The sequence below is a fragment of the Barbus barbus genome (genome assembly GCF_936440315.1).
Source record: "Barbus barbus genome assembly, chromosome: 48".
NCBI classification, from domain to species: Eukaryota; Metazoa; Chordata; class Actinopteri; order Cypriniformes; family Cyprinidae; genus Barbus; species Barbus barbus.
In genome coordinates, this window is record NC_136726.1 from 2859990 (window position 1) to 2887671 (window position 27682).

Sequence of the window (27682 nt, forward strand, 5' to 3'; positions counted from 1 at the left end):
TTCGCAAATATCCTGTAACGAGACTCCTTTAAACAGGGCCCAGGACGTTGACATTCCCCTTGTTGAGTGTGCACGTAAACCAGATGGGGACACAAGACCCTTACTGGAATATGCCAGCGAGATCGCCTCCACTATCCAGTGCGACAACCGCTGCTTAGTAATCGGCTTCCCCGTACGAGGTTTCGCCCAAGATACGAACAGCTGATCACTTTCCCTGAACCCTCTAGTTCTTTCTGTATAAATGCGTAAAGCACGCACTGGACACAATGCATTTAACCTTTGCTGTTCTGATGAAGCAAAAGGTGGTGGACAGAAGGCTCTTAACTCAAGAGGAATGATAGCCTTAACTATTTTGGGCATGAATGCAGGATTAGGTTTCAGAACTACCCCTGCATCCCCAGACATGAACTGCAAACACGCTGAGTGCACTGAAAACGCGTGAATCTCGCTTACGCGTTTTGCCGAGGATAAAGCTAACAGCAGTGCCGTCTTAAATGACAATATTTTTAAATCAACCTTATCCAGCGGCTCAAATGGGGACATGGAAAGAGCATCTAGCACCAATCCCAAGTCCCATGAGGGGGAAATCGGTCTCGAAACTGGCAAGGCGCGGCGCGCACCTTTCATAAACCTGCCTACCAAAGGATGCTGCCCCACAGTTTTATCAAAACCAATGTGACAAGCAGATATAGCAGCCAGAAACACTTTTATGGTTGAAAACGCTTTCCCTTGGTCTATCAAATCCTGAAGAAATGATAGAACCACTGCCACTGAACACTGAAAGGGTATCTCATGTTTAGTTGCGCACCAGCGCTCGAACACGCCCCATTTGCATTCATAAAGAGACCTAGTCGATGAAGCTCTAGCATTTTGTATGGTTCTAATAACGCTGTCAGGCAGACCGGTTATATTTAAATTGACCCACTCACAGGCCATGCCCATAGTGCCAGGCGTTCTGGATGAGGATGAAAAATCTCCCCCTCTGCTTGTGACAGAAGATCTCTGCGCAGCGGGAGAGACCACGGGTCTTTGTACTGCATATGTATGATCTCCGCTAGCCAATACTTCCCTGGCCACCTCGGAGCTATTAATATCAGTTTTAGTCCCTCCTCCCTCACTCTGTAAAGTGTTGGGGATATCAATGCTATCGGTGGGAAAGCGTAAAGGAGAGTGCGAGGCCATTCGTGCGCCAGCGCATCTATCCCCAGAGGCGCGCTCTGATCTTTCAGGGAGAAAAACAGAGGACACTGAGCATTGTCGTGTGACGCGAACAGATCTACTGTCGCTCTGCCGTATATGCTCCAAATCTGTTCGACCACCTCCCTGTTCAACTTCCACTCCCCGTAGAGAGGATTGCCCCTGGAAAGCAAATCCGCACCCTGGTTCATAACACCCTGTACGTGCGTCGCTCTCAGGGATAAAAGATTGGTATTGCTCCATAAAATCAGTTTGCGTGCTAACATGTGCAAGGGAAGTGATCTGAGACCTCCCTGCTGGTTTATGTAAGCCACAACCGTAGTGTTGTCCGTTCTCACGAGAACATGATGCCCTTTGAGAAAAGGAAGAAAATGCTTCAACGTCAGAAAAACGGCTAGCATTTCCAAATAGTTTATGTGAAGACTGGTCAGATGTTGATCCCATCTTCCATTCACTATCCTGCCCTCGTGAATGCCCCCCCAACCGGACAACGACGCGTCCGTTGTTATCACTTTTCTGGCTCGAACCACGCCCATGAGTACCCCCTGAACCAGAAAGGTCGGGTGTCTCCACTGGCGCAGTGCTAAGACTGCCTCTGACGTCACTCTTACTCTCCTGCGGGAGTGACGTATTGGGTCCAGTCCCTGAGACGCTACCCAGCGTTGAAATTCTCTCATGAACAGTCTGCCTAAGGGAATAACTATCAGGGCTGAAGCCATCAGTCCTAATAGCCTGAGGCATGTGCGAAAGGAAACACTGTTTCCCCTCTGAAAATCGGTCATGCACCGAGTGAATTTTCTCACCCTGTCTTCTGACAGTCGTGCTCTGAATGTCACCGAGTTCAGTGACAGCCCCAGATATGTTATAGACTGTGTGGGAATTAAAACACTCTTTTCGATGTTTAATTTGAAACCCAGTTTCTGTATGTGTTCCAGAAGCATAACTGTGTGTTCTCTCGTTTCTCGCTCTGACTGAGCTGTCACCAGCCAGTCGTCTATGTAAGTAGCGAGACGAATGCCCTTCTCCCTGAGCGGAGTGAGTGCCGCTTCTGTACATTTTACAAACACTCGGGGGCTGAGAGACAACCCGAATGGTAGAACCAGATACTCGTATGCCACGCCGAGGAAAGCAAACCTCAGGAATTTCCTGTGGGGTGGATATATCTTTGTGAAAATATGCGTCCTTCAGGTCGATTGACGTAAACCAATCGCCATGGCGCACTAATTTTAGGAGTGTAGAATGAGTGAGCATTCTGAACTTGTACTTTCTTAAGTACTTGTTCAGTGCCCGCAGATCTAATATGGGACGAAGAGCTTGAGTCCCTTTCTTTGGGACGAGGAAGTACCTCGAGTAAAACCCGCTGTGGCTCTGCTCGGGTGGGACCACTCTTATAGCCCTTTTGTTCAACAGAGAGGAAATTTCTTCCTGAAGAACATGCTTTAATTTTTCCCGCACCTGAGAATGAATTATCCCTTTGAAATGCGGGGGGGAAGCGGCGAACTGCAGTCGGTACCCGAATTGTACTGTCCTTAGTACCCAGCGGGACCGTGTGCATTCTCGCCAACTGTTTATTTGCAGCGTTCTGGCGCCCTCGTGTGGCTGAGCCGTGAGCGAGTTTGTTGTCTGTATTGCGCATGCGTGGGCATTCAGCGCTCGGACAGAGTTTAAGCGTCTCATCACCCCTAAGGGAGCTAAAGCTCCCCGAGGTGATGTTATGCTGTGGTCTGTCAACGTGTTTTGCAACGTTTTTTGGGGAATTATGTTTTGCAACATGTTTTGGGAATACAATGAAAACTTTATTGAGTTTTGGACATGAAAAATGCTTGTGACTAGTGGGTGGGTGTACACCACTGCACCATCCCTTGTCCTTTTCACTGCTCTGGTTCCCCTGGCCCAACCGGGCTCTATCTTTCCACAGAACATCCGGGAACTTTGGAACTCGTCCACTGTCGAACGCTGAACATCTGGGGGACGGGAGCTCGCGAACGGGGGGGCTTTTGTGCTCCTTTCCCCGGGGAAGACCCCATCAAACTGCCTTCTTCTCCCTCCTCGCTCCCTGAGGATGGGAGTGAGGATGAGGTTGAGGAGCTGGCTGGACCACCTGAGCTGTTGCAGGCGGGTAGTTCTTCCTAGGCCAGGCAGTTCTCTGTTCCGGGACTCCGCTGTGACCCGCTGCATTCACGTTCGGTCTCTGCCGCCGAGGAATGCGATAGCTGGGGGGTGGGCGGGCCGTAACTTGTGCGAAAGTCTGCCGAGGTGGCGGGGGGGGGGGTGCAGTCTGTGCCTTCCGAGGCATACAGAGCTGCAAAGCCTCATCATCCCTCTTCTTTTCCTCGCATCTCTTTTGCATCAGTGTCAACGCCGAGCCAAAAATGCCTTCTGTGACCACCGGTGCGTCCAGGATAGCTTCTTTCTCCCTGTCAGAGAGATTAGCCAGGTTAAGCCAACGTCCTCTCTCTTGGATGACCATTGTGGCCATGGCTTTGCCCGCGGCTTGAACCGCGCACCTCTGAAGACGCAGAGAGAGATCTGTCACTACACATATCTCTTCCCAGTGCGTCTGACCTGGTATGGTCGACGCTTCGTCCTGCAATTCCGCTTGGTACGCGGTCAGCATAGAGGTAGCGTTCAGCGCCCTGACAGAGAGAGCAATCGCTTTATAAGCGCGTTCCGACATGCTTGACTGGAAACGGTCCGCTTTGGATGGCAACGTCGGATTTGCAGCTGCCGTGTGCTTTGGATGCAAGTGCGCGGCAACTAATGGCTCCATGGGAGGCATTCGGAGAAGTCCTGCTTTCTCCATTCCCTCCACATCGAGAGCGGATCCTCCCTGCACGGGTAACTTGCTGGTGAACGGTTTGTCCTTCCAGGTCACCGCAAGCTCCTCCAGGAGCTCTGGAAACACAGGAAGGAGCTGCCGTGCTGCCCGTTTCGCCCTCGGCAGCCTCTTACCCTCATAGCGAGACTTTGCAGTCTCTGCTACCACGGTCGGCCACAGAATATTTAGTTTCTCTGCAGCGCGTTTGCACACATCTTGCAGATCCACACTGAGCAGCGGGGATGGTGCCCCATCCGCATCTTCCGTGGTCCCCGCCGCGGCGAAGGGTTGTGCCGTGTGCGCAGGGGGAATGAAAGGGGAGTCCTCGAAATCTTCCTCTTCTTCAGAGAGAAGAAAGTCCGATTGTCCGTCTTCCTCGAAATCGAGCGCGTCTTCTTCCTCGTCCGTGCTAAACACACTGGTCAGAGGGACGCAAACGTCAAGCTGTTCACCCCATGATAAAGCTGCCGTGGTGGGCAGCTCTACAGGGATGGATACCTGCGGAGTGGCAGCTGGAACGGGGCTAGGCGACATGAGGGGATCGTGGCCTGACAGGCTAGCTTGGCGTGCTAGCCTGCGACGAAGGCTCTTCGTAGTGAAGCGTGCGCAGTGTTCGCAGGAACCGGGGTTCTCGATCGCCATTTGGGCATGTTTCAGCCCAAGACATGCAGAGCAGACCTGGTGTGTGTCTTTGCATGAAATTTTGTTCCCGCATGAACAAAGTCGCACAGCATCTCCCTCGCTAGCCGGGACAGTCTGCATTGCAGCAGCCATCGTAGTATCGAACACTCCTTGCAATCGGCTGGAATGCAAAATTGAAGGAGTCAGGCGAAAAAACGGCGTGGTGGCCAGTCGTTCGTCCGAGAGTTCGTTAAGGCTTCTGGTGTGAAGCGAGAAGAGGTTTTTGAATGTCGTAGTGACGTTGTGTCGCTCCTTTATACTGAGGGGTGGGGAGGCCACTCCCAGACACAGCGTCACGTCTGCCAGCCAATTGGGGCTGGCGTAATGTAATAGGGCTTCTGAGGAATACGCGGAAGGGGCGTATCCCATAGTGAGACACCGAAACGTATGCTTGAAAGAGAACTATTTCAGCAGCTCCTGTGGCAGGTTAAACTTCCTCAGCTGGCGAAGGAAGTACAATCCTTGGGCTTTTTTTTACAATGGAGTTGATGTGAGTGTCCCAATTCAGGTCCTGAGGGATGATGGATCCCAGGAACTTGAATGTCTCCACTTAGAGGTGTGCGATGTGACGATTTTTGATCGTGGACAATAAAAAATGTCTCCACGATCTGCTTTTGAAGAAATATGGTAGTATCGTGCTACAGCACACATTATATCAAATACAGCTCTGGCTCCTCCGTCTCTATATACTGTACAACACCACATACAGCAGTAGAGTTACTCTGACAGGACACTGCACTTATTCGCGATCGCAAAACTACATTATTTGCACACAAGCCTTGCTGGTTAAATGTTTAATTCGCGCGCTGGTCTGACGTGCGCTTTTTCTGAGCGCATACACCTGAAGCACGGACACTAAAAAGCGCTTGATTACTCAACTAACTTATCTTTTGCGCTAATACTGTCAAAACACACAAGGTTTACATACAGACTCAGTTGGTTATCTCTAAAATGAAAGTAAATAGTTAAGAGAGAAACAGATGCGTGCCTGTATATTAGATGCGTGCAGCTCTTAAAGGGACAGGACACTAAACGTGCTGTCGACTGTCATTAAAGGGATAGTTCACCCTAAAATTTAATTTCTGTCATTTACTCACTCACATGTTGTCCCAAACCTCTATCCAAAATAAGATATTTTGAAGAACGAGGGTAACCAAACAGTTGCTGGTCCACATTGACTTTGATAGAAAGAAAAATCCTATGGAAGTCACTGAGGACCAGCAACTGTTTGGTTTTCCACCTTCTTCAAAATAGCATTTATGTTCAGCAGAAGAAAGAAACTCATTCAGGTTTAAAACAACTGTTGAGTAAATGATGGTATAAAAATAAAACACTATGACAGAATTGACAGACAGATGACAGAATATTCATTTTGGGGGAACTATTCATTTAACGTTAACAAAACAAAACACAAAGAGAGAAATCACTTACTATTCTTGAATGAAAAACTTATAATACTAATACAGTTGCTTTAGGAATCGTTCTATGTAGTGTTTTATCTTTATTTGTTCATTCAATTTAATTGAACGCTCTGCTAAATACACAAATAGTACATAATACAGGAGAGGGGGGTTGCAGGAGGTGTTAACGGTTGTGTAGAGAGATGGTCAGGATGGGTGTGGGAGGTTTCAAATCTACAATAAAACTCATTCAGATCTTCAGCAAGTTGTTGATTCAGTGCTGGGGGATTGTGTCCTGTACTTGGTGATGGCTTTCAGGCCTTTCCACACTGAAGCGGAGTCATTGGAATTGAACTGATCTTCCAGGTTTTTAGCGTAGGTCCTTTTAGCCACTCTAATCTCCTTATTCAGTGTGTTCCTGGCCTGATTGTACAATACTCTGTCCCCATTTCTGTAGGCGTCCTCTTTGGCCTGACGGAGGTGTTTGAGTTTTGCTGTAAACCATGGCTTATCATTGTTGAATATTACATAAGTCCTGGTGGGAATGCATATATCCTCGCAGTAACTGATATATGAAGTTACAGTCTCTGTGAGCTCGTCCAGATCGGTGGCAGCAGCTTCAAAAACACTCCAATCAGTAAGGTCGAGACAGACTTGTAAAACCTGCTCGGTCTCATTGGTCCATCCTTTTACAGTCCTTACTACAGGTTTAGAAGATTTAAGTTTTTGGCTGTAGGTTGGTATAAGATGAACCAGGCAGTGATCAGAGAAAGCTGCCCGTGGAACAGATTGATATGCATTCTTTATTGCAGTGTAACAGTGATCCAATATATTACTGTCTCTGTTGGGACATGTAACATTACCAAAGTTACCAAAAAGGCGATTAAAGCTGGCATAAAACTGTGCATGCATGTAATATGTTATATGAGTTACATTAGGAACATGTCTCTGAAATGGTTTTCAAAACTGTCCTGGCGCATCCTAACACTGTCTCCCTCATCTAACACACCCGATTCAACTCGTCAGCTCATTAGAAGAGTGGGTCCGACATGAAATCGGTCAGAAAAGGTAGAGTTGAGAGAAAATATGATGCGTGTCAGATCTCCGTCATGTTCAGTTCTTAAAGTGCGCCTATTATGCCTTTTTGAATATTACCTTTCATGCAGTGTGTCATGTAGCAAGCAGTATGTGAACATTTAGATTCATACTGCAAATTTACACTTTTTTTCGGCGGGAGATGGAGATTAGATACAATCTCTACCGTGTACGTTCAAACTGCGATAGACCATCATACCGGTATATCGTTACAACCCTAATAATAGTATTGCATATTTGCGTATTCTCCCTGTTCTTGCTCAGTGTAAAGCACAGTTGACTCCTGCTGCTGTCTTTGCTTCCAGGCTCTTCAGGGGAAAGTGTCTCATCTGGAAGCGGCCTCGGCCCAGAAGGAGAAATTCATCCAGTCCAGCCGCATGATCCTGAAGTTCAGAGATGATCAAATCGCTCAGTTGAAGAGAGAGCTCCAGACAGGCCAGAGATCAGACCCTGATCAGCAGAACCAGCAGCTGCAGGAAGAGATACGTCTGCTTCGAGAGCAGGTACACACACCTAAACTAATTCAGGTAGACAATGGCTTATTTGAGACATGTTTGTGTGTACTGGCTGAAAGGCTAGCGCTTTGTAAATTTTACATATCAAACAATCAGTACCTCTAAACAAAACATGTCATTTAGTACCATATATTGAAGTGGCACAAATCAGAATCGAATAGATCAGACTCCATGTGGTTTGTGCTGTTCACACGGTCATGACAAAAACAGATGTCACCTGAGCAAACAAATTGGATTTGAGCCACATTTGCCTGCAGTGTGAATGTAGTTCTTACAAGCTTCTGAGACTTTCTACTAGAATCAGTCCATTTCTTGCTGGAAAAAGATTCCAGATCACTGTTTATCTTTGGTTTTCTCTAGTGGTCGACCGATATATCTGCATCAGCCGATACGTTTTTCTGTTTGGCCGATGCATTCGAGGCAGGTCTTTTATTGTGACAGCGCTGAGAACCGCAGCTCCTGAGCACACAGTGCTCTCATTCTCCCTCGTTCGCTGTCGTCGTGAACAGTTCTGTCTAGTACAGATAGAAGTCTGTCTAATAATCAGGTAAACAAAGTCATTAAATGCATACGAAAAGTATTATAACGATTGCTTTTATATTATTAGTAATAGAAAGGCAAACATTATAATACTTTCTCGTTTGCCGTCAGCATTCATCAAATACGCATTTATATCATTTAAACAAATCTTTGAATTTAAACGCATTTTTAATCGATTTTCAAATGATTTAAATTTTCTTAAATATTAAGTAAAATTAAAAAAATATATATATTGGCTATCGACCACCCTGCTTTCCAAGATATCCGCATCAGCTGTCAAAAAACCCATATCGGTCGACCACAAATTTTCACATTGCCACTGCTTTTTTTTTTTTTTTTCAGATTTCGGCACATTTTTTAAATGAGATTTAATCTGGAGACTGAAAGGGAAGATGCTTGTCTGTAGTGTTCACTCACTAACTATTAATAAGCAGCAAATTATGACTTTATTGGGGGAAAAGAATACTTAGGACCATGCGATATTTCAGTGTTTTTTTTTTAATAAATTTGCAAACATGTCAACAATTCTGTGTTTTTCTGTCAATATGGGGTGCTGTGTGTACATTAATGAGGAAAAAAAATGAACTTAAATGATTTTAGCAAATGGCTGCAATATAACAAAGAGTGAAAAATTTAAGGGGGTCTGAATACTTTCCGTACCCACTGTATGTATATTCATATAATTTATATTATAAATAAATATATTTAATATATAAACAACATATTTGTCTGAAATATGCACATGCATGTGTGTGTATTTTATATACATAATAAATATACACAGCACACATGCATATCACGTAAACACAAACTTTTATTTTGGATGCGATTAATCGTTTGACAGCACTATATTTATTTGTATAAATAAAGATGACTTGACTAGGGGTGTGCGATATTGAAAATAAATGATATATCAATGTTCTTTTGGATTTTTGCGATAACGATGATTAAACAATATTTTGCCAAGTGTGTTTTTGTCCTGATATCTGTCTACCGTGGACAGCTGCAGTTTTTGATATTCTTCATATGCTGTGTGGTCATTTTACATCAGTGATGCATTTAGCAGATGCTTTTATCCAAAGCGACTTACATTGCATTTGCACTAGTTTTTTTTTTTTTTACATTTTATCAGCTCTTGCTTTCCCTGGGAATCGAACCCATGACCTTGGCGTTGCTAGCGCCATGCTCTACTATTTGAGCTCTACTAATTTTACCTTTTAATAAAGCTTTTTTTTTTTGTTTAAGTGTGCATCTTTTGAGTCAAATTGTTATATTTAATCAGTCAATTAGAATAAGACATTTAGGCTGTTACCAAACAAATGAAACCATTGTCAACAAAATTAATATTTGCAGAAGTTGCATCTGAAGTGGCATTTAAACACTGTTTAGCTGTATTTACACACTGTTTAATGCAGCTCAGAGGGACTTTAATGCAGCTCAGAGGGACATGGAGTGCTTTAACCTGCACTTACAAATGCATAATGTTTTGATATTTGAATACTGATATTTGAAATTATTTTAAAATGAACTTTGTGAAATTTTGATACTTTGTGAAATTAAAACCGCCAGCAGGTGGCAGAAAGTCCCTGTTAATAAGTGAGTCGTTGTGACTGAACCAAATCAAGACACAAAACAGTGCTGTAGCTGTTTGGAATAATTGTTTTGTTGGTGAAATGGAGCAAAAACAGGCAATATGGTGTCTAAATAGTACATCTCTTAATATATTGTTTATTGAACTGTTATATGAAATCAATATCACAATCATGCTCATTTAAACAAAAAACAGCACTCTTCGTGTAATTTTAACTATATGAAAGATATATACACATTTTCTGCCCCCATATCTTGAATTGTGATCATTCTTAATGCAGTTTATTAGACTGAATCATGCAGTGAAAGAACACACTCTAAAAGTGCGCACGCTCTAGTCTAGACTTCATCACTTAATGAATGCGTGCACTCTGTAGGGGTGTTTTGATCGTTTTTATTTGACAAAATACTCGATAATGTCAAATTGCACATCGCTAAAACAGCAATTGCGATATTATCAAAGACGATATATGTTGCACACCCCTACTTGACTTTTTTTTTTTTCTTTTTTTCTCAGGTGGAGCACCACCCACGAATGATGCGGTATGCAGCGGAGAACTGCGCCCTGCGGGAGGAGGTTCAAGCCCTGCGTGCTCTGGATTCTGTCCGCTCTGCAGTCGAGACCAAGGTTCAGTCGTTAACCGCGCTGGAGAAAACCTTCCTGCAGCTGCTGGAGGCTCAGACAACAGAGGAGAGCACAGGAGGTGATGGTTTTAACAGTTAAAACTTAATTTGAATTGGACATTTATAACTATTTGTTTGCAAACTAAGGAAGATCACTGTTGCATGAATTGATGCTATGAGCGTCATCTACATGTGAATGTTCACACTGCAATAATTGCTATTACATATCTGAATCTATTACATACCTCTACAAAAAAAGTAAATGCAAAAGTTGTTTGGTATGTTTGTCTTTATCATTAAATATGAAGCAGAAGCAGATCACCTAAGTTACTCTTTATTAATAGCTCCGCCCATCTACTCCACCCCTGTCACCATGGAGACGCTGTCCTCAGTTTCTGTGGAGCGGATGAAGGTTCAGCTGCTGCAGAAACAGTCAGAGCTCACAGCCATAATTCAAGCCTTTGAGGAATTCAAGGAGGTCAACAAGTACGTTCATGTCACATCCATGATGTAACAAATGCTTGTCAAATTGAGTCTTTAGCGCAGCACATTATACTCCCTTTAGAAAACAGCTGGCTGAGCTGGAATCTGAGAAGCGCTACTTCGAGAAGTCCAACAGACATCTGGAGAAGATCCTAGAAGCCACTAAAGCCCACAGCAAACATGAAGTGTCTCAACTCAACAAGATTCATGCCGAGACCATAAAGGTAGCGAGCTCAGACTTTGAGTTGGTCTGTTTTAAATGATTTCGAAAGGAAACCTCTTATTATGGCTGCTGCTGCTCCTCAGATTTTGACTACGCCCACAAAAGCGTATAACCTGCGCAATCGACTGGTGCCGCTGTCTAGCCCAGACCATCTGAATGAGCAGGACGAGAATATCGACGTCGATGACATCCAGAACGAACAGCCGCCTCCTGAGATGAACGAGCTGGCCTGTGAAGCGCTCACTGAAGAACTCAAACAAATGCAGGTGCTCAGAAAGAACTGTATATTTTCTTCTGTAAAGTTTCAAAACAGCATATCAAAGTAGTTTATGAAAGTTTTTTTTTTTTTTTTTTTTTATGCAAATAATATAACATCCCTCATCTTACTGTCCAGAATTTGTGCATCTTATTCTCTAGGAAAAAAAAAAAAAGGTACCACTTTATTTTAAGGACCAATATTGACTAGCATGCATATTACGAACTAATTACTAGCAAACTGGGAGTCTGTAGAGTCAAAATCATAGTTGTTTAGTTAGTGAGAACTGGGGCCTGTTTCATTAAACAAGTTTACCAAATAAGCCAGGTTTATTTCAGTTTTACTTATTTTGAACCACATCAATTGACAATAAGACTGACTAACTTAAACAAGCCAGGCTTATTTCAGTAATTCTGATTTATTTTAACTTTATTTGGTTTCCGAAAGCAAAATTACCATAGTTCAAGCTCAGTCACTGTGGCAACTTATGCTGAGAAACTAACCTGGTCCGGAGCAGGCTAACTGTCAGGCTAAGCTGAGCTCCTCTAACACGGACAATACACTTATATGTAGGATTGAAATTATACGTGTCACATTTAATGTCCAACAACAAATATTTTAGCAGAATGTATATTTTATTCAGAATTACTGCGCTAGTCCTCTATTCTGCTCCGTCTGTGTAGCACGCATGCGCTCAGCAGCACTCGTTCTCTCGCATAAGCCTCGCCCACTCCTGACAGCTAAATGGATATATTTGCATGACTTTCTAACATTTACAGATGAAAAACATACCTGTGACGTGTCAGTTATGCACGGAGGAAAACACAATGTTTCAAATGCGTTAAACAGCACAGATATATCCGCTGTTTGCTATGGTGGATCGATCTGAGCCATGATCGACATCAAGGGCTGCTTCAGAATAAGCTGCACGTCACATTATCCTGACTCACTGAACCTGGATAGCATTAGTCAGATTGCGTGAACTTGAATTGTGGTTTATGAAACCGCTTTAGTCCGATTGATTTGTTACGTTATTTAAAGTCAGGTTTTGGACTTTAATCCCCGCTTTTCTTAGCGTCTCTTATGAAACAGCCCCCTGGTCGCCAAACTAAAGTGTAATCAAAAACGGTTTTCATAATATTGCATAACATTTTGATAATTTGGATGCATCACTGAAATGAGTATTTTCTGATGTCATTCTTCTGATGTGTAATTTCCTATTGCATTTTACTGTAGATGTTGTTGTGGGTAATCTGTTTGAACTTCTTTTTGGTTAGGTTTTAGGAACAGGCTCTTCACGTTTAACCATTTAAAGTTAAAAAAATAATAAGTAAAAGTATCTCTTTAAAATAAACCCGACTCACTTTGATATTTGGTTTTAATATTAAACTTCAATTAAGTAACATTAAGTGACTAAATACTTTTGGGGCCACTGTATACAAACAACAACAACATCAAAAATATTTAGTTAAAAAAAACAAACAAACAAAAAACTATATTATGTAATATATAAGAAATCCCTAGTCTTACTGTCCAGAATTTGTGATGTATTTCTTCTGAAGTGTAGCTTCCTGATGATGTTGTGGTGAATGCGTTTGAACTTTTTTTTTGTTTTGGGTTTTAGGAACAGGCTCTTCGTGTTCAGGGCCAGTTGGACGAGGAGGAAGCCACGAACAGGAAGCTGCTTCAGCAGATCAGCAAGCTGGAAGAGCAGCTTACCATAGCCACGGAGAAGTGCAGTCGCACAGAGGAGGTGTGTTTGCTGTAGTGTTTGGTGTTTCTGGTGCTCTGCTCCATGCATTGGTTTGATGTTGCTCTCTGACTGTAGATGTTTGGTGCCGAGCGACACTCGCTGCTGGAAGAACAGCAGCGTCTGCAGGAGAGACTCGGGACGCTGCAACAGCAGCTGGAAGATGAACACAGAGAGATGCACAGTGAGTCTTGAGCACTTCAGATTAGGGCTGGGCAGTATGGCCAAAACATTTTCATATCAGTCGATATCGATAATTAAAGTTATGAGCTACGTTTAGCCTTAAGATGTTTTGTGAATACGGACCCAGACCCAGAATTTTGGTTTTAAACTACTCTTTATGGTCAGAACATGACACACACTTTTTTGAACTCTTTACACTTTTCCAGTCATTTTTCCTTAACAAAATAAATACCTTAATAGGAAAAATTAATGTACTGGTTTCTGCATGTTCTAATGAGTGATAGTGTTTCAAATCAAGAAATGTGTTGCCTGATGATGATAATAATAATAAATGCAATTGTTGTCTCTTAGAAATGCACATTTGATTGAAGTAGCAGCATGAGTTTGGACGCAGATGCAAATTTATGTTATTATCAAAACCAGTAATATCTGTAAATATTGTAGCAGCCCCCTTTTTATATGGTGAAATTTAATTATTTAAAAAAAAAAATATTTGTTCTTTTATAGTAGCATACATTTAGACCATGATATCCACAGTTAAAGCCACACACATCTGACACACAACCATGGTGCATTTAGTGTTATTCCAGTAAATCCATGGTAAATGATGGCAATAGGGCTGGGTATCGAGTTCGATACTATTTGGGCACCGACTGAATTGCCTCGATACCATCGAGCATCAAAAAACGTCTTGTTGTTCACTACCAAACTTCGATACCTAAGGGGTTAAACTCGTCAACGTCAGTGAGCCAATAAAGCCTGCAGCACGAGGTGTGTTCGAACTAGAAGCGGCAGGGCGCAGATCAATTGGTGTTTGACATCCGCGAGAGCGATTCGATAGCGTCCCAACCCCCTTAGATGTAAGGCTACGTTTACACTGGTGCTTTTTTGTTTAATAATGAAAATGATCCTTGTCCATACTGGCATTTCAGAAAAGATCTCCGTCCATACTACACGACCAAAAGTGCGCATTACGTGACCATTCATGCACACTAGCATCATGATACATAAGACAATAAATAGGATTTATATTCCGCTTTTACTCAAAACTCACTTTAAACCACCATCGAGTGTTTGTAATAACTTCCGATTGCTGTCTAATGTGTGTTTTGGCCATGTAATGTTGCTGAAATATGCTATGTCCTCTGAGTCAGAACAGTGATTGCGGAAGAGAGAAGGCTTATAATGTTAAACATACTGGCAGACAGCACTGGAAGGTGCTGATGCTTATCAGTAAATTAGTGCACAATGAATAGAAATTATGATTTTGTTTGAGCTATGCGTTTTAAAACGAACAAGCACGAGTTCGAATGCAAATGTTTGAACGATACTCAGCCCTAGATGGCAATTAGTAGATTGAAAAGCCTTCTGACTGTATCCATTGCGCACAGTGCTGCTCCTGTTTGTCAGCGCGGTTGTTTAGTGTCGCGTGACTGAGATTCATCAGCGAGTGAACGCATCTGCTCTAGTCAGCTTGCAACCTGCGGCGCTACCGTTTGAGCTTTGAGCCGAGCGGATACACGGTTCGTGTGCATTGACGTGGAGTTTAGCGAGCGAGTCATACAGTATGTTGATATAGAAGCCGATCTGAGGGATTCTGTTTGCTGTGACCTCTCTGCAGTGCTGCGGCTGGAGGTGCGAGATCTGCGTGTCGTCTTGCAGTCCTCTGATAAGGAGCTGGAGGCCACGCGGACAGAACTGCAGCAGCAGAAAGCAGAGCATGAGAGAGAGACCACAGATCTGTCCAAGAGCCTGATCAGCACACAGCTGCAGCTGGACACTGTCAAGTACAAACACACACTAGTGCTCTCATAACAGTACATATCATTGAAATAGAGGAATTATGGAGTAACTTAACCAAAAAGTCAAACAAATCGCTTGTGACACTGACACATGGGTATGAGGATTGCGGACGCCTCAATACAAATGTTTAAAACTACAAAACTAGACCCACATCAAAACTGAATTGAGTGATCTATTCACAATTGAGTGCGTGTAAAAAACTCCTTGTTCTTCTACAGATGCTGTTTGAGCCAGGGTGAAAAGGGCATCGTTATTCATCAGCATGTTGTTTCCAGAGCATTTTAATGACACTTATAACAAATAATAATAAGAATCTGACTAAAATTATAGGCTATAAAATTAACAAAGATTTTAACCCTCTGGTGTTGTTCATTTGGGAGTCACATTTGTATTGTTTTCCGGTCAAAACCTCCAGGGCACAATCATGTACCAATTTTATTTTTGTGAAATTAATATACTATATTTCATTTCAATCATGTTTTTTCTGTAATTAGCATTTTGAGTGTATTTCATGTTACTAATTAATAATCATATCTAAATTATGGACACTTTTCTGTATAAAATGTAAAAAAAATAAAAATAATTTGATATAATTTTTCAATTAATGCAGTATTTAAGTTAAAAATAGAGAAAGTATTTAAAATCCATTGATTTGAGGCAGATTTGTTCCACCTTGTGGAAAAAAATAATGTAAATCACCTGTAATACCGACTTTACCGAGTTTAGCGACTGCTGTAAGTCTTCATACCATTCCGATGAAGTAGCGATTTTTATTGTTTTTTTGTTTGTTTTTTTTTTTCCTAAAATGACCGAACAACAGTCAGAGGGTTTATGGGTCCAAACACTGCATCATAATCAGTCATGGATGAAAATCAAAAGGAAAAGTTGTTTAAAAAAATTAATGTATGGGCCACAACGAGAGCTATGGAGCCAATAATTTAAGATATTTGAGATAGCCTACCGTTATCAGCATGTGTTGAGGTAGATTCATCTCTCGTCTGTAAGAGAGTTAATGTGCTGTTAATGCAGCGAGAGATGCCAAAAGCTTGGTCAGTGTTTTTTTTGTAATTTTGTAACCTATATTTTGTAACAATACATGTACGACTGGCTGTCTTTGAATGCTGCTCAGTAAGTCCTGCATGTCGTCTCAGGCTGGAGTGGGAGCAGGTGCTGGAGAAGCATCGTGTGCTTCAGGACACATATGATACACTGCAGGCCGAGTTTCAGTTCGAGCTGGATCAGCACACACAGCAGATGGAGCTCAAGAGACGAGAGTGCTCAGATATGCAAACCAAGATCAATGTCCGTATTCTTTCACACTCTTACATAATGTACCTGTTTATATACCAGTGTTTCAAACATGCTTGGGTTGAATGGGTTTAAGTTACATGCCCGATTGAATTGTTGTGTTGTTGAAGATCTAGCTGTTATCAAAGTATTGACTGTATGGTATGGTTTTATAGGAGTTGCTGCATACTCTTCAGGAAGAGAAAGAGCAGAACAACAGTGTGAGATCCCAGCTGACCGCACACAAAGAGAGTGTGTCCAAGTGAGTGAGAGAGACATGCAAACACCTATCAAACCCACTTTATAATATCAAATACAGAGGAAATGTGTGGAAAAAGGACTTGTTGATTTAACTCTGAATAGTTTTGTTGTTGTATACAGTGGCACCAAAAGTATTTAGACACTTGCGTCACACACAAGTGAAATGTTATTTAGTTTATTAAAACCAAATGTCAAAGTGAGTTGGGTTTATTTTAGTTATTTATTTATTTTTGGACTTTAAATGGTTAAACTATCTATCTATCTATCTATCTATCTATCTATCTATCTATCTATCTATCTATCTATCTATCTATCTATCTATCTATCTATCTATCTATCTATCTATCTATCTATCTATCTATCTATCTATCTATCTATCTATCTATATAATCTCATCATTTTATATGTAAGGAATAATGCATGGCTAGCTGTGCATTAAACTATTTTCGGAATTGGAATTGACCATGGTATACTGGATTTAATCTTTGTCATCTTGTTTTCTTTAAATTAGCAGAGGTTTTGTATTTCTTTTTGGAACCAATTGATCGCAGGCCTCATGCACCTGATCTGTCCTTACGCACCTCAGTTTTTGAATACAAATTGGATAATTCTGGCAATGTTTGCTGAAAAACTGAGGTGCATAAGCTCAGATTAATGAGGCCTATGAGCTGTCAGTTCTAAAAAGAAATCTGTGCTGATTGAGAGAAAAAAAACAAACAAAAAAAATGAAATCCAATATTTGGTAATATAGCATAAATGTATAAGCAATTTTTGTAGCTTGGTCATTTTTGAACGTTACACATAATAGTGGATCAAATACTTTTTGTAGCAGCTGTATCTGTATGCACTTGTCATTTGCTTTAGTAAAAGCGTATGCACCTATAGGCGTTGTGATGTTGAGTGTGTGTTTCAGGGAGCTTGTGCAGTCTGTAGAAGAGAATGCCTCTCTGAAGAAACACATTACAGAGCTGACAAACAAAAATCAACAACAGGTATGTGTCTGTACACAGTTTTAGTCTTGTGGTTTGTAATTTGCAGTGTTCTGAAACTGTTTTGCATGACTTTCTTGGTTCTGATGTATCTGCTGTGTGTGTGCAGAGCGACGAGATCAGTGCTCTACAGCAGAGTCTGTGTTCATCCAACATGACTGTCAACAGCCTCAAGCAGAAGATCGAACAGGACAAAGTGAGACCGCAATGCACTGATCGCGCAGCAGGAATCTTTCACTCACTCGCTGTAAAAACAGCTGTTGGAGGTTGAGAAATAAAGATGATAACATAGTTAGGCTAGTTAGGACAAGATTTGTTAATTTATTCGGTATTGTTTGCTAATAAGTGCTATAATTATGAATTAATATTAATGTTAGCATTAACAGCATGTCAAAATATATCAGTAAATGTTGAAGTTAACATCAATGTAATATATTACTTATTGCTACAATAGTTCACGTTAACCATAGTTAAGTGTCCAAATAATTAATTTTAATGAGGTTTATGCTTATAATACATTATGCTGTAGTATTACTAACAATTCAAATTTACTAAAAAATGTGCACTGTAGTTTTGCAAACAATTCAAATTTACATACGAATTTACACTGAAATCAGTTGGAAAAGTTTGTCATTCATTAATTTATTCCAATAATTCATCATTTTAATGTCAGCACATTGCTTGAAATAAGACAACTTCTGCAGGCATTTTCAAAGTGTGTTATTGGTAAAGCAGCTTAATGTTAGTCATTAGGTTGAATTAATAAATTCCTGAATAAATTTGTTGAAAATAGCTATCTCTATCTATCTATCTATCTATCTATCTATCTATCTATCTATCTATCTATCTATCTATCTATCTATCTATCTATCTATCTATCTATCTATCTATCTATCTATCTATCTATCTATCTATCTATCTATCTATCTATCTATCTATCTATCTATCTATCTATATATATATATATAGGAACAGTAAGGCCAATTCCTTTATTTTTGCTGTAGACTGTAAACATTTGGGTTTGACATCAAAAGATGAATATGAGATGAGAGATTAACATTTCAGCTTTTATTTACAGGTATTTTCATCTGGATCTGATACACAATTTAGAAGATAGCACCTTTTGTTTGAACCCACCCATTTTTCATGTTACCAGAAGTATGTTAACATGTGGCTGACAGGTGTGTTTTGTTGCCCTGGTGTGTTTTACTAATTGATTATTCAAACAATAAATAGCACTGAATGTCTGCGCTCAGTTTCAGATCCGTGCAGACTGCATTTATAGTTAGTTAGACGTGTAACCAACATGGAAACCAGAGAGGTGTCTATGGGTGAAAAACGAGCAATTGTGAAGCTGAAAAATCAATCAGACCATTGCACAAACACTGGCAATAGCAAGTACAACCATTTGGCATCTCCTGAGGAAGAAAGAAACCACTGGTGTACTGAGTAACACCTCAAACGGGTAGATCAAGGAAAACATCTGCAGTTGATGACAGAAACATTGTGACAGCTGTAAAGAAAGACCCTAAAACAACTGTTAGTGACATCAGCAACAACCTCCAGAGGGCAGGAGTGAAGGCATCACAATCTACTGTTCGCAGAAGACTTCATGCACAAAAGTACAGAGGCTACACCAGAAGATGCAAACCACTCATTAGCAAGAAGAATAGGAGACGAGCCTCACAAATTCTGGGACAAGGTTTTATGGACTGATTTTATGGACCAAAGTGATGGAAAGGCTAAAGTTTGGAGAAAGAAAGGATCTGCTCATGATCCCAAACATACAAGCTCATCTGAAACACAGTGTACACAGGTGTACATTATAGTACACATTACACAAGTAATGTAATGTCTTGGGCTTTCATCGCTGCTTCTGGGACAGGCTCATTAATCTTCATTAATGATGTAACACATGATGGCAGCAGCAAAATTAACTCCGGAGTCTACAGAAATATTCTGTCTGACAATTTAAGGAGAGATGCAACCAAACTGATTGGGAGATCCTTCATCAAGCAGCAAGATAATGACCCAAAACAACAAAGGAGTTCATCAGGGGCAGAAGTGTAAGGTTTTAGACTGGCCAAGTCAATCTCCACACTTAAACCCTGTAGAGTATGCATTATACCTGCTAAAGAAGAGACTGAAGGGAGTAACCCCCCAAAACTGAAACAGGCTGCGGTGAAAGCCTGGAAAAGCATCACAAAAGAAGAATGCAAAAGTTTGGTGATGTCAGTGGGTCACAGGCTTGATGCAGTTATTGAAAGCAAAGCATTTGCAACTAAATATTAAGTCTTTTTCACTTTAATCTGTTAATTCTATCTGTTCCAATACTTTTGGTAACATGAAAAATGGTTGGGTTCAAACAAAAGGTGCTATATATATTTCCAATACTTTTGGAGGGCACTTTATATATCTATATTAGGGATGTCAACGATTAATCGACGACAGATTAATTGTCGATAATTGATGTAATTGATAAAAGCTGTCGATTTAAGCAGTTTCATTTTGGGGTGCACTCATGCGCAAAACGTGCAAACGGTGAAGGGGCTGGGTCTTACATGAAAATTATTTACTAATGTACAAACTGCGCTTTTAATGGGATCCAAACTTTAAAAGTACATTAAAACAGATACAATACAAAGTTCTTTTGTTTTGAAAAATGTAATAAGTCATGTTCAATTATAATTTCTCTAGATAATTGTTGCATATCGGGCACTTCGCTTTATCTGTCCTGCGCACTCGAGCAGGACAGATATAGGGTATATTCATTCCTACAACTTGTTAATTTGTTCCTACGACATATTAATTTGTGGCTACTGTCCATGTTTCATTCATTTGTTCCCTAGAAAACCCATGATTTAACTTAAATGCGGGAGCAATTTAAGTCATAGTAACGGATTCTTAATTCATGGCCACAAAATCTTTCATTGCCCCCCACATTTACCACAGTAAGAGATGCGAAAACAGTGATTTAAAAGTGAACAACAATAAAATAAACCTGCGAATCTAGAGGGTGAGACAGTGAGGATTTGGGAAAAGAAACAATAAACAAATATTAAATTCTTTACCATCCGGCAAAACGGAACACAAAGCTGGAAACAGGTCACTGGCTGCACGTCACAGCCCCACCTGCCGTACTTACTTTTGGGATCATTTTATTTTAAATCCCGATAATGTCAATTGCAAACATTGCGATGATGTTTTAAATTAAAACAACGAGCACCATGAAACCATTTAAAAAGGCAAGTGACAGGATATGAAACGGCACACAAAGTGTAATGATCACGTGCGTAACTACGGCTCGCTCTCTTCATTTTATCAAATGATCATAATCAAATCCATTCATTTTGCGATCCTGCTACTAACCTTTTATTTAGACTAAAAACCCTCTTCATTCGGGTGAGGAAGCTGGCGTTTTGAGTGGCATTTGCACATCCTTTCATGCCGGTGACTATATGCTACTGCAATAGACGTATTTTGCAGTATTAAAGTTAACGATTAATTGATCCTTAATTTAAAAGACTATATTTAAGATCTATATTTTAATGGCACATAAGTCTAAGATGAACTGATTTACAGTAGGATTGTGTTTCTCCTGCTGTGTTTCACGATGCGTGTGTTTGTGTAGGATGTGGTGCTGGAGTTGATGCAGCAGACCAGAGATCTTCGAATAGAGGTTGCTGAAAGAGATCAGACTGTGTGTTTGCTGCGAGGAGAGATCACTGACATCAGTGTGAGTATCTCTATATGTGACACTGGAGCACTAAAGCAGTCATGAGTAACACAGGTATATTTGTAGCAATAGCCATCAATGCATTGTATGGGTCAACATTACAGATTTTTGTTTTATGGCAAAAATCATTAGGATATTAAGTAAAGATCATGTTCCATGAAGTTATTTAGTAAATTTCCTACCGTAAATATATCAAAACTTCCTTTTTGATTAGTAATATGCATTGCTAAGAACTTCATTTGAACAACTTTAAAGGTGATTTTCTCAATATTTAGATTGTTTTGCACCCTCAGATTCCAGATTTTCAGATAGTTGTATCTCAGACAAATATTGTCCTATCATAACAAACCATACATCAATGGAAAGATCATTTATTCAGCTTTCAGATTTATAAATCTCAATTTAAAAAAAATTACCCTTATGACTGGTTTTGTGGTCCAGGGTCACATGTTTGAACAAGAACATTGCTAAACTTGCCAGATATTTCAGCTCAGCTTTTCCGTAATGTAGAGAGCGTTTGTGCACATTGTTGGCAGGTTAAATTAAATGTTTTCATGATCAATAACCAGCAGATAATATATCACACACATTTATGTTTAATGGAGAGAAGTAGGAATTGTCATCACAATGCATAAAACTCCACAGTGCAACAGAATGACAGCGACAGGACAGCTGTCACTTGTTATAACTTATGTAAACATACCTGGCAATAAAGCTCATTCTCATCTCAAACTTATCATGCAGCCCTATCTGAACTGAACCAACACTGAACTGACTAAATAATGACTATTGTTTTAGATTAGCAGAATCCGAGCTGTCTTCATAGTTGAGTGTATTGTATAAAGTGCTATAGAAATAAGGTGACTTGACCGGTCTACTCACAGTTTGTATTGATATTGTGAGTTTTGGACCCACAGGGGAAGTACAGCACTGTTTGTATTGAGAAAGATCAGACGAAGGAGAGCATGACACGCATGCAGAATGAACTGCAGGAGCTGCGAGAAGCTTTAGAGAGACACCTTACTTCTGACCGTATTGAGGTATGTGTGCTACTGGGTTTATGTTTTGAGTTTTTGTCAAAAGCCTAAACTAAAGTGTGCATGTGTGTGTCACAGTCGGAGCTGCTTCAGGAAGATCTGTCCTATGCTACAGATGAGGTGGAGAGACTCAGTAAAGTGGTGGAGGAGCAGGCTGCTTTACTGGAGAGTTCCCGGACCCTGAACACCGAGAAAGAGAACGACATAAACTCCCTGAAAGGACAGGTACTGCTCCTCATGCATCACGCTACAGCTTTTAAATCAAATATGAGGTAATGTAGAGTATGGATGCACGATATTAGATTTTTGCCAATATTTTTCAAATAGTCGATGCCAATATATATTTTAGGGTATGAGCCAAAGCACACCGTTTTTTGTCTTTGTCCCTTTAAATGCAAATGAGCTGGTGTTCCCGGCCCCCTTTTCAGAAGAGGTCGGACCTTCAGAGTCCAGCACACCGGCAACAACAAACAAACTCACACACTGAAACTGTCAAGCAATCGACTCGCATTGCTTTCATATGCATTTTTTTACTTCCACATTCTTATTTACGATCCTTCTGGAAGTATCAGTGAAAAACAGGCAGGGACGATGGTAGCTTTAGCAAAATTAGCCTTACAGAGTGCCAAGAACCCAGCCAACATTTCCATGTGTGCCCCATGTGGGTTTTTGATGGGTTGTCACTTGGGCCCTGCATGGGCAACCCAAATGGGACCCATACAATTTTGTTCATCGCCTCCACTTGGGCCCCATGTGTGTTAGCCCATAGAGGCACATGATGGGTCCATAGTGGGCTCCAAGTGGGCCCCATGTAGATTTTCATTATATGAGCCCACATGGGTCCCAAATGGGTTCTATTAATTGGAGCCAAGGTGGGCCACTTACAGAACCCTTATGGGGCCCAAATGGGTGACCACACTGAACCTACAAATAGCCCATATATGGGTTTTTTGTGGAACCACAGTGGGTCAGAACTGGGCCCCATTTATATTTCTTTATTAATTCCTCTGGATAAAATTAATGTGATGAGAATAATAATAATGATAATAATAAAACTCTAAATTGCAATGTTTTTTGACCTAATATCAGTTGATTGTATGTGGTGCTCAATACATTTTAAATTACATGTTAAAATATTTCAACTGTTAAGAAAATGACTTCAACTCAGAATCTCAATTTTTTTTATTTTTTTTATTGGGTAAAACTAAATAAAAACAAAACAGGATAAAAACTGGATAAAAATACTTGAACAGAACAGGATGAAATGGTATTATTCCAGGGCCTGTGTAGACTTCTCAGCTTCATACCTAAAAAAAAAACACAGTAAAGAAAGAAAAACAGAAAAGGCAATTATTTTAAAATACTACTAAAATATTCACAGGCATTAAAAAGCATGCATGGCTATAATTAAGATGTGTCAGTACTTCATATTTCTGCCTAAGTGACAAAACTGTCACTTAAAGGGATAGTTATACTACTAAAGGTAATATGAACAAGTTAAAAGTGACACTATTAAGTTTAGAAATGTAATTATGTTCTAGGAGCTATTTTTGTTGCGAGACAGCCTACACAACAATGCAACAGTTTGATTTCAAAAGATTGTATAACCGTCAAATTAACAGCATCTTACTGGCAACAATTATCCAGTAGTTGCTGCATTTCATACCACAGTATAATTACTGTGAAACTAAGTACAGTAGTTAAGTGTACTATTATTATTTTTTTATTTTATTTTGTTATATATTCAATAACAGAAGTTATTGCTTCACACCAACAGCTTTATTCATGATTCATCTTTTATATTTCACAGCTGAACACAATTACCAGCATATTAACCATATTTCATCAGTGAACATATATATATATATATATATATATATATATATATATATATATATATATATATATATATATATATATATATATATATATATATATATATATATATATATATATATATATATATATATATATAAAAACACATTGTGCCAGTGGAAAATGGTGTAAATATATAAAAATAAAAGTTTGAAGAGTTAATGTACTTAATTTGACTATACAACAATAATCAGAGAACACATCATCTCAAAACATTTAAAATGGTTTTCTATATAATAATAGACTTCCCGATGGTCCAGCTGGTCAGCCAGCACCACTGCAGGAGGGAAATGCTAGTTAGCACGGCTTAATTGATAAAACAAATGAGACAACTGCAAGTGTTTTAAAGTTCACCTACTTACCTATTTAACGTATTCGTACAACTTTTCATCTTCACGAGTCTCCCCATTGGTCTGCTAGTGCCGCTGCGGGAGGAAAATACTAGTTTACTAGGAAAGTGAGCAAGTAAAATTAAAATAATACGTACATGCTGCAGAAGAAAACTATACATGTATTTTAATGTATATCTACCAATTTATCATACTCTTAGTGCCCACTCTGAGCCCATGCCCAGTTGATGCCCATATAGCCCAGAGAAATCCCATGTGGGGCCCACGTGGATGTGTTGGCTGGGAAGCTCTTTCAGAAAGGCAATTTGAAAACAAAATATGAAGCGCTTACTTTGTCTGGATCTGACGTTTGCGCACAAAGCGTTGGTATTCATCCCTCTTTCAGAATCAGACTTTGCGAAATTCCAATGTTGAAATGACCCTTGTTTTTAGGCAGTTTGGTGTAAAATGATTGGCACAATTTTATTTTTTTTTTTCTCGGTACATTTCCTTCAAAAATGAAATTTAACCTCACCTCAGTGTCCTCAGCGGCTCAGATAGAGGGAGTCTATGGATCTCCTATGTTCATTAGTGTATCCCAAAACACAACACTTGCCTCTTTGGTTCTGACATTGTATATATCTCCAGTAATGGCGGACTGCAGCTTCTTACTCAGGCCTGTGTCTATGCTAATTTGGCAGAGAGCGTCACAAATGGGCAGAACTTTTCCCTATGGTGACGTGTACCTAGGAGGAAATCTGGTTTGATTTATTGGTAAAAATCCACCCACTCATTTTTTAATAATCCCATTACAGGCTGGTTGTTTTCACACACTGCAGCCACACAACTGTGTTCAAACACCTTATAAAAGTGACTTTTGCGTAACAGGTCCCATTTAAATCAAAAGACTCGTGATTTTATGACATCGATGCTGCTTTATTTATTCAGAAACACAAGTATCTTAATGATATTTGTGTATTTTACTTTCATTTTATTACAAGTAGGCCAACAGCGCCCTCTAAGTAAATAAAAACACCTTGCTGGTCAGGCATTAGGACCCAGGGGAGGCTGCGATAGAAACTGTTGACTCGTTCTGTACATGCATTCTCAAATTAAATGCCGTGATCCAAAATAGTGAATCTAATCATCATTCAGGCAAAAGTTTGCTTCAAGAATGACCACACTGCTGACGTGATCTTATCACCATATCTTGCACACATGTGAGCTATCCATCTTATTGGCCAGGCATATCAGCATTAGAGCCCTGCATTTCAGCCCGGGCCCGATGGGCCTCGACTTTTTTACGCCTCTAGGGCCGGGCTTTGGGCCAATTTTCACATCATAGTTCAGACACAGGCCGGGCCTCGGGGCTGTTTTAGGCTTCTCCTTATTTTTAGGTTTTAGACATCCATGAATTAGTGAAAAAAAAAAATTGCTGCGCTGGTGGAAACAACACAAGTCCGTGCTACCACGACTGCCAAGAGCAGCTCAACGGTGTTTAGTGTCCCGCAGCAGCAGTGAGTGCCGTCAGCGCAGCTGAAGAGTTCTGTGTTCAATTGCACACAATAGGCCAAAGCTTGCCGCAAAGCCCCAGCAAAAGTAATTACCATGAATGTGTTTGGGGGAAATAGTCATGAGATTTTAATTATTTACTAATAAACTACTGTTTTCTGAGTCTGTTTCACAAGGATGAAGTTGCCAATCCTGACCTGCCTTCTCCTCATTAGACGCGCCTTTAGAGAGAAATGCATCTTTATGGATAGATTATGATTATAATGAAAGTTAGTTTTTTTTTTTCTTCTTTTTTCAATTTGATTTATTTAGTTAAGTAGCAATGGAAAGCTTTCAATATATACATTTGGGCAAAAAAGTATTTAGTCAGCCACCAATTGTGCAAGTTCTCCCACTTAAAAAGATGAGAGAGGCCTGTAATTTTCATCATAGGTACACTTCAACTATGAGAGACAGAATGGGGGGAAAGAATCCAGGAAATCACATTGTAGGATTTTTAAAGAATTTATTTGCACATTATGTTGGAAAATAAGTATTTGGTCAATAACAAAAGTTCATCTCAATACTTTGTTATATACCCTTTGTTGGCAATGACAGAGGTCAAGCGTTTTCTGTAAGTCTTCAAGGTTTTCACACACTGTTGCTGGTATTTTGACCCATTCCTCCATGCAGATCTCCTCTAGAGCAGTGATGTTTTGGGGCTGTCGCTGGGCAACACGGACTTTCAACTCCCTCCAAAGATTTTCTATGGGGTTGAGATCTGGAGACTGGCTAGGCCACTCCAGGACCTTGAAATGCTTCTTACGAAGCCACTCCTTCGTCGCCCGGGCGGTGTGTTTGGGATCATTGTCATGCTGAAAGACCCAGCCACGTTTCATCTTCAATGCCCTTGCTGATGGAAGGAGGTTTTCACTCAAAATCTCACGATACATGGCCCCATTCATTCTTTCCTTTACACGGATCAGTCGTCCTGGTCCCTTTGCAGAAAAACAGCCCCAAAGCATATGTTTCCACCCCCATGCTTCACAGTAGGTATGGTGTTCTTTGGATGCAACTCAGCATTCTTTCTCCTCCAAACACGACGAGTTGAGTTTTTACCAAAAAGTTCTATTTTGGTTTCATCTGACCATATGACATGCTCCCAATCCTCTTCTGGATCCTCCAATTTCTCTCTAGCAAACTTCAGACGTGCCGGACATGTACTGGCTTAAGCAGGGGGACACATCTGGCACTGCAGGATTGGAGTCCTTGGCGGCGTAGTGTGTTACTGATGGTAGCCTTTGTTACTTTGGTCCCAGCTCTCTGCAGGTCATTCACTGGGTCCCCCCGTGTGGTTCTGGGATTTTTGCTCACCGTTCTTGTGATCATTTTGACATTTCCTGGATTCTTTCCCCCCATTCTGTCTCTCATAGTTGAAGTGTACCTATGATGAAAATTACAGGCCTCTCTCATCTTTTTAAGTGGGAGAACTTGCACAATTGGTGGCTGACTAAATACT

At 40.6% G+C, this 27682-nt stretch overlaps 1 protein-coding gene across 1 annotated transcript in view; it reads left to right on the plus strand.

Annotated features, from left to right (window-relative positions):
* Positions 1–27682, plus strand: part of LOC306866671 (kinesin-like protein KIF15-A) — a 60625-nt gene that overhangs the window by 16954 nt on the left and 15989 nt on the right. The window contains exons 13-27 of the mRNA XM_079411952.1: positions 7497–7694; positions 10354–10540; positions 10805–10946; positions 11026–11167; positions 11250–11432; positions 13047–13175; positions 13251–13356; positions 14977–15142; positions 16310–16460; positions 16622–16707; positions 17620–17698; positions 17805–17891; positions 21327–21431; positions 22349–22471; positions 22547–22693. Of these exons, the coding sequence (XP_079268078.1) occupies positions 7497–7694; positions 10354–10540; positions 10805–10946; positions 11026–11167; positions 11250–11432; positions 13047–13175; positions 13251–13356; positions 14977–15142; positions 16310–16460; positions 16622–16707; positions 17620–17698; positions 17805–17891; positions 21327–21431; positions 22349–22471; positions 22547–22693 (2031 nt within the window). The remainder of the gene's footprint in view (positions 1–7496; positions 7695–10353; positions 10541–10804; positions 10947–11025; positions 11168–11249; positions 11433–13046; positions 13176–13250; positions 13357–14976; positions 15143–16309; positions 16461–16621; positions 16708–17619; positions 17699–17804; positions 17892–21326; positions 21432–22348; positions 22472–22546; positions 22694–27682) is intronic.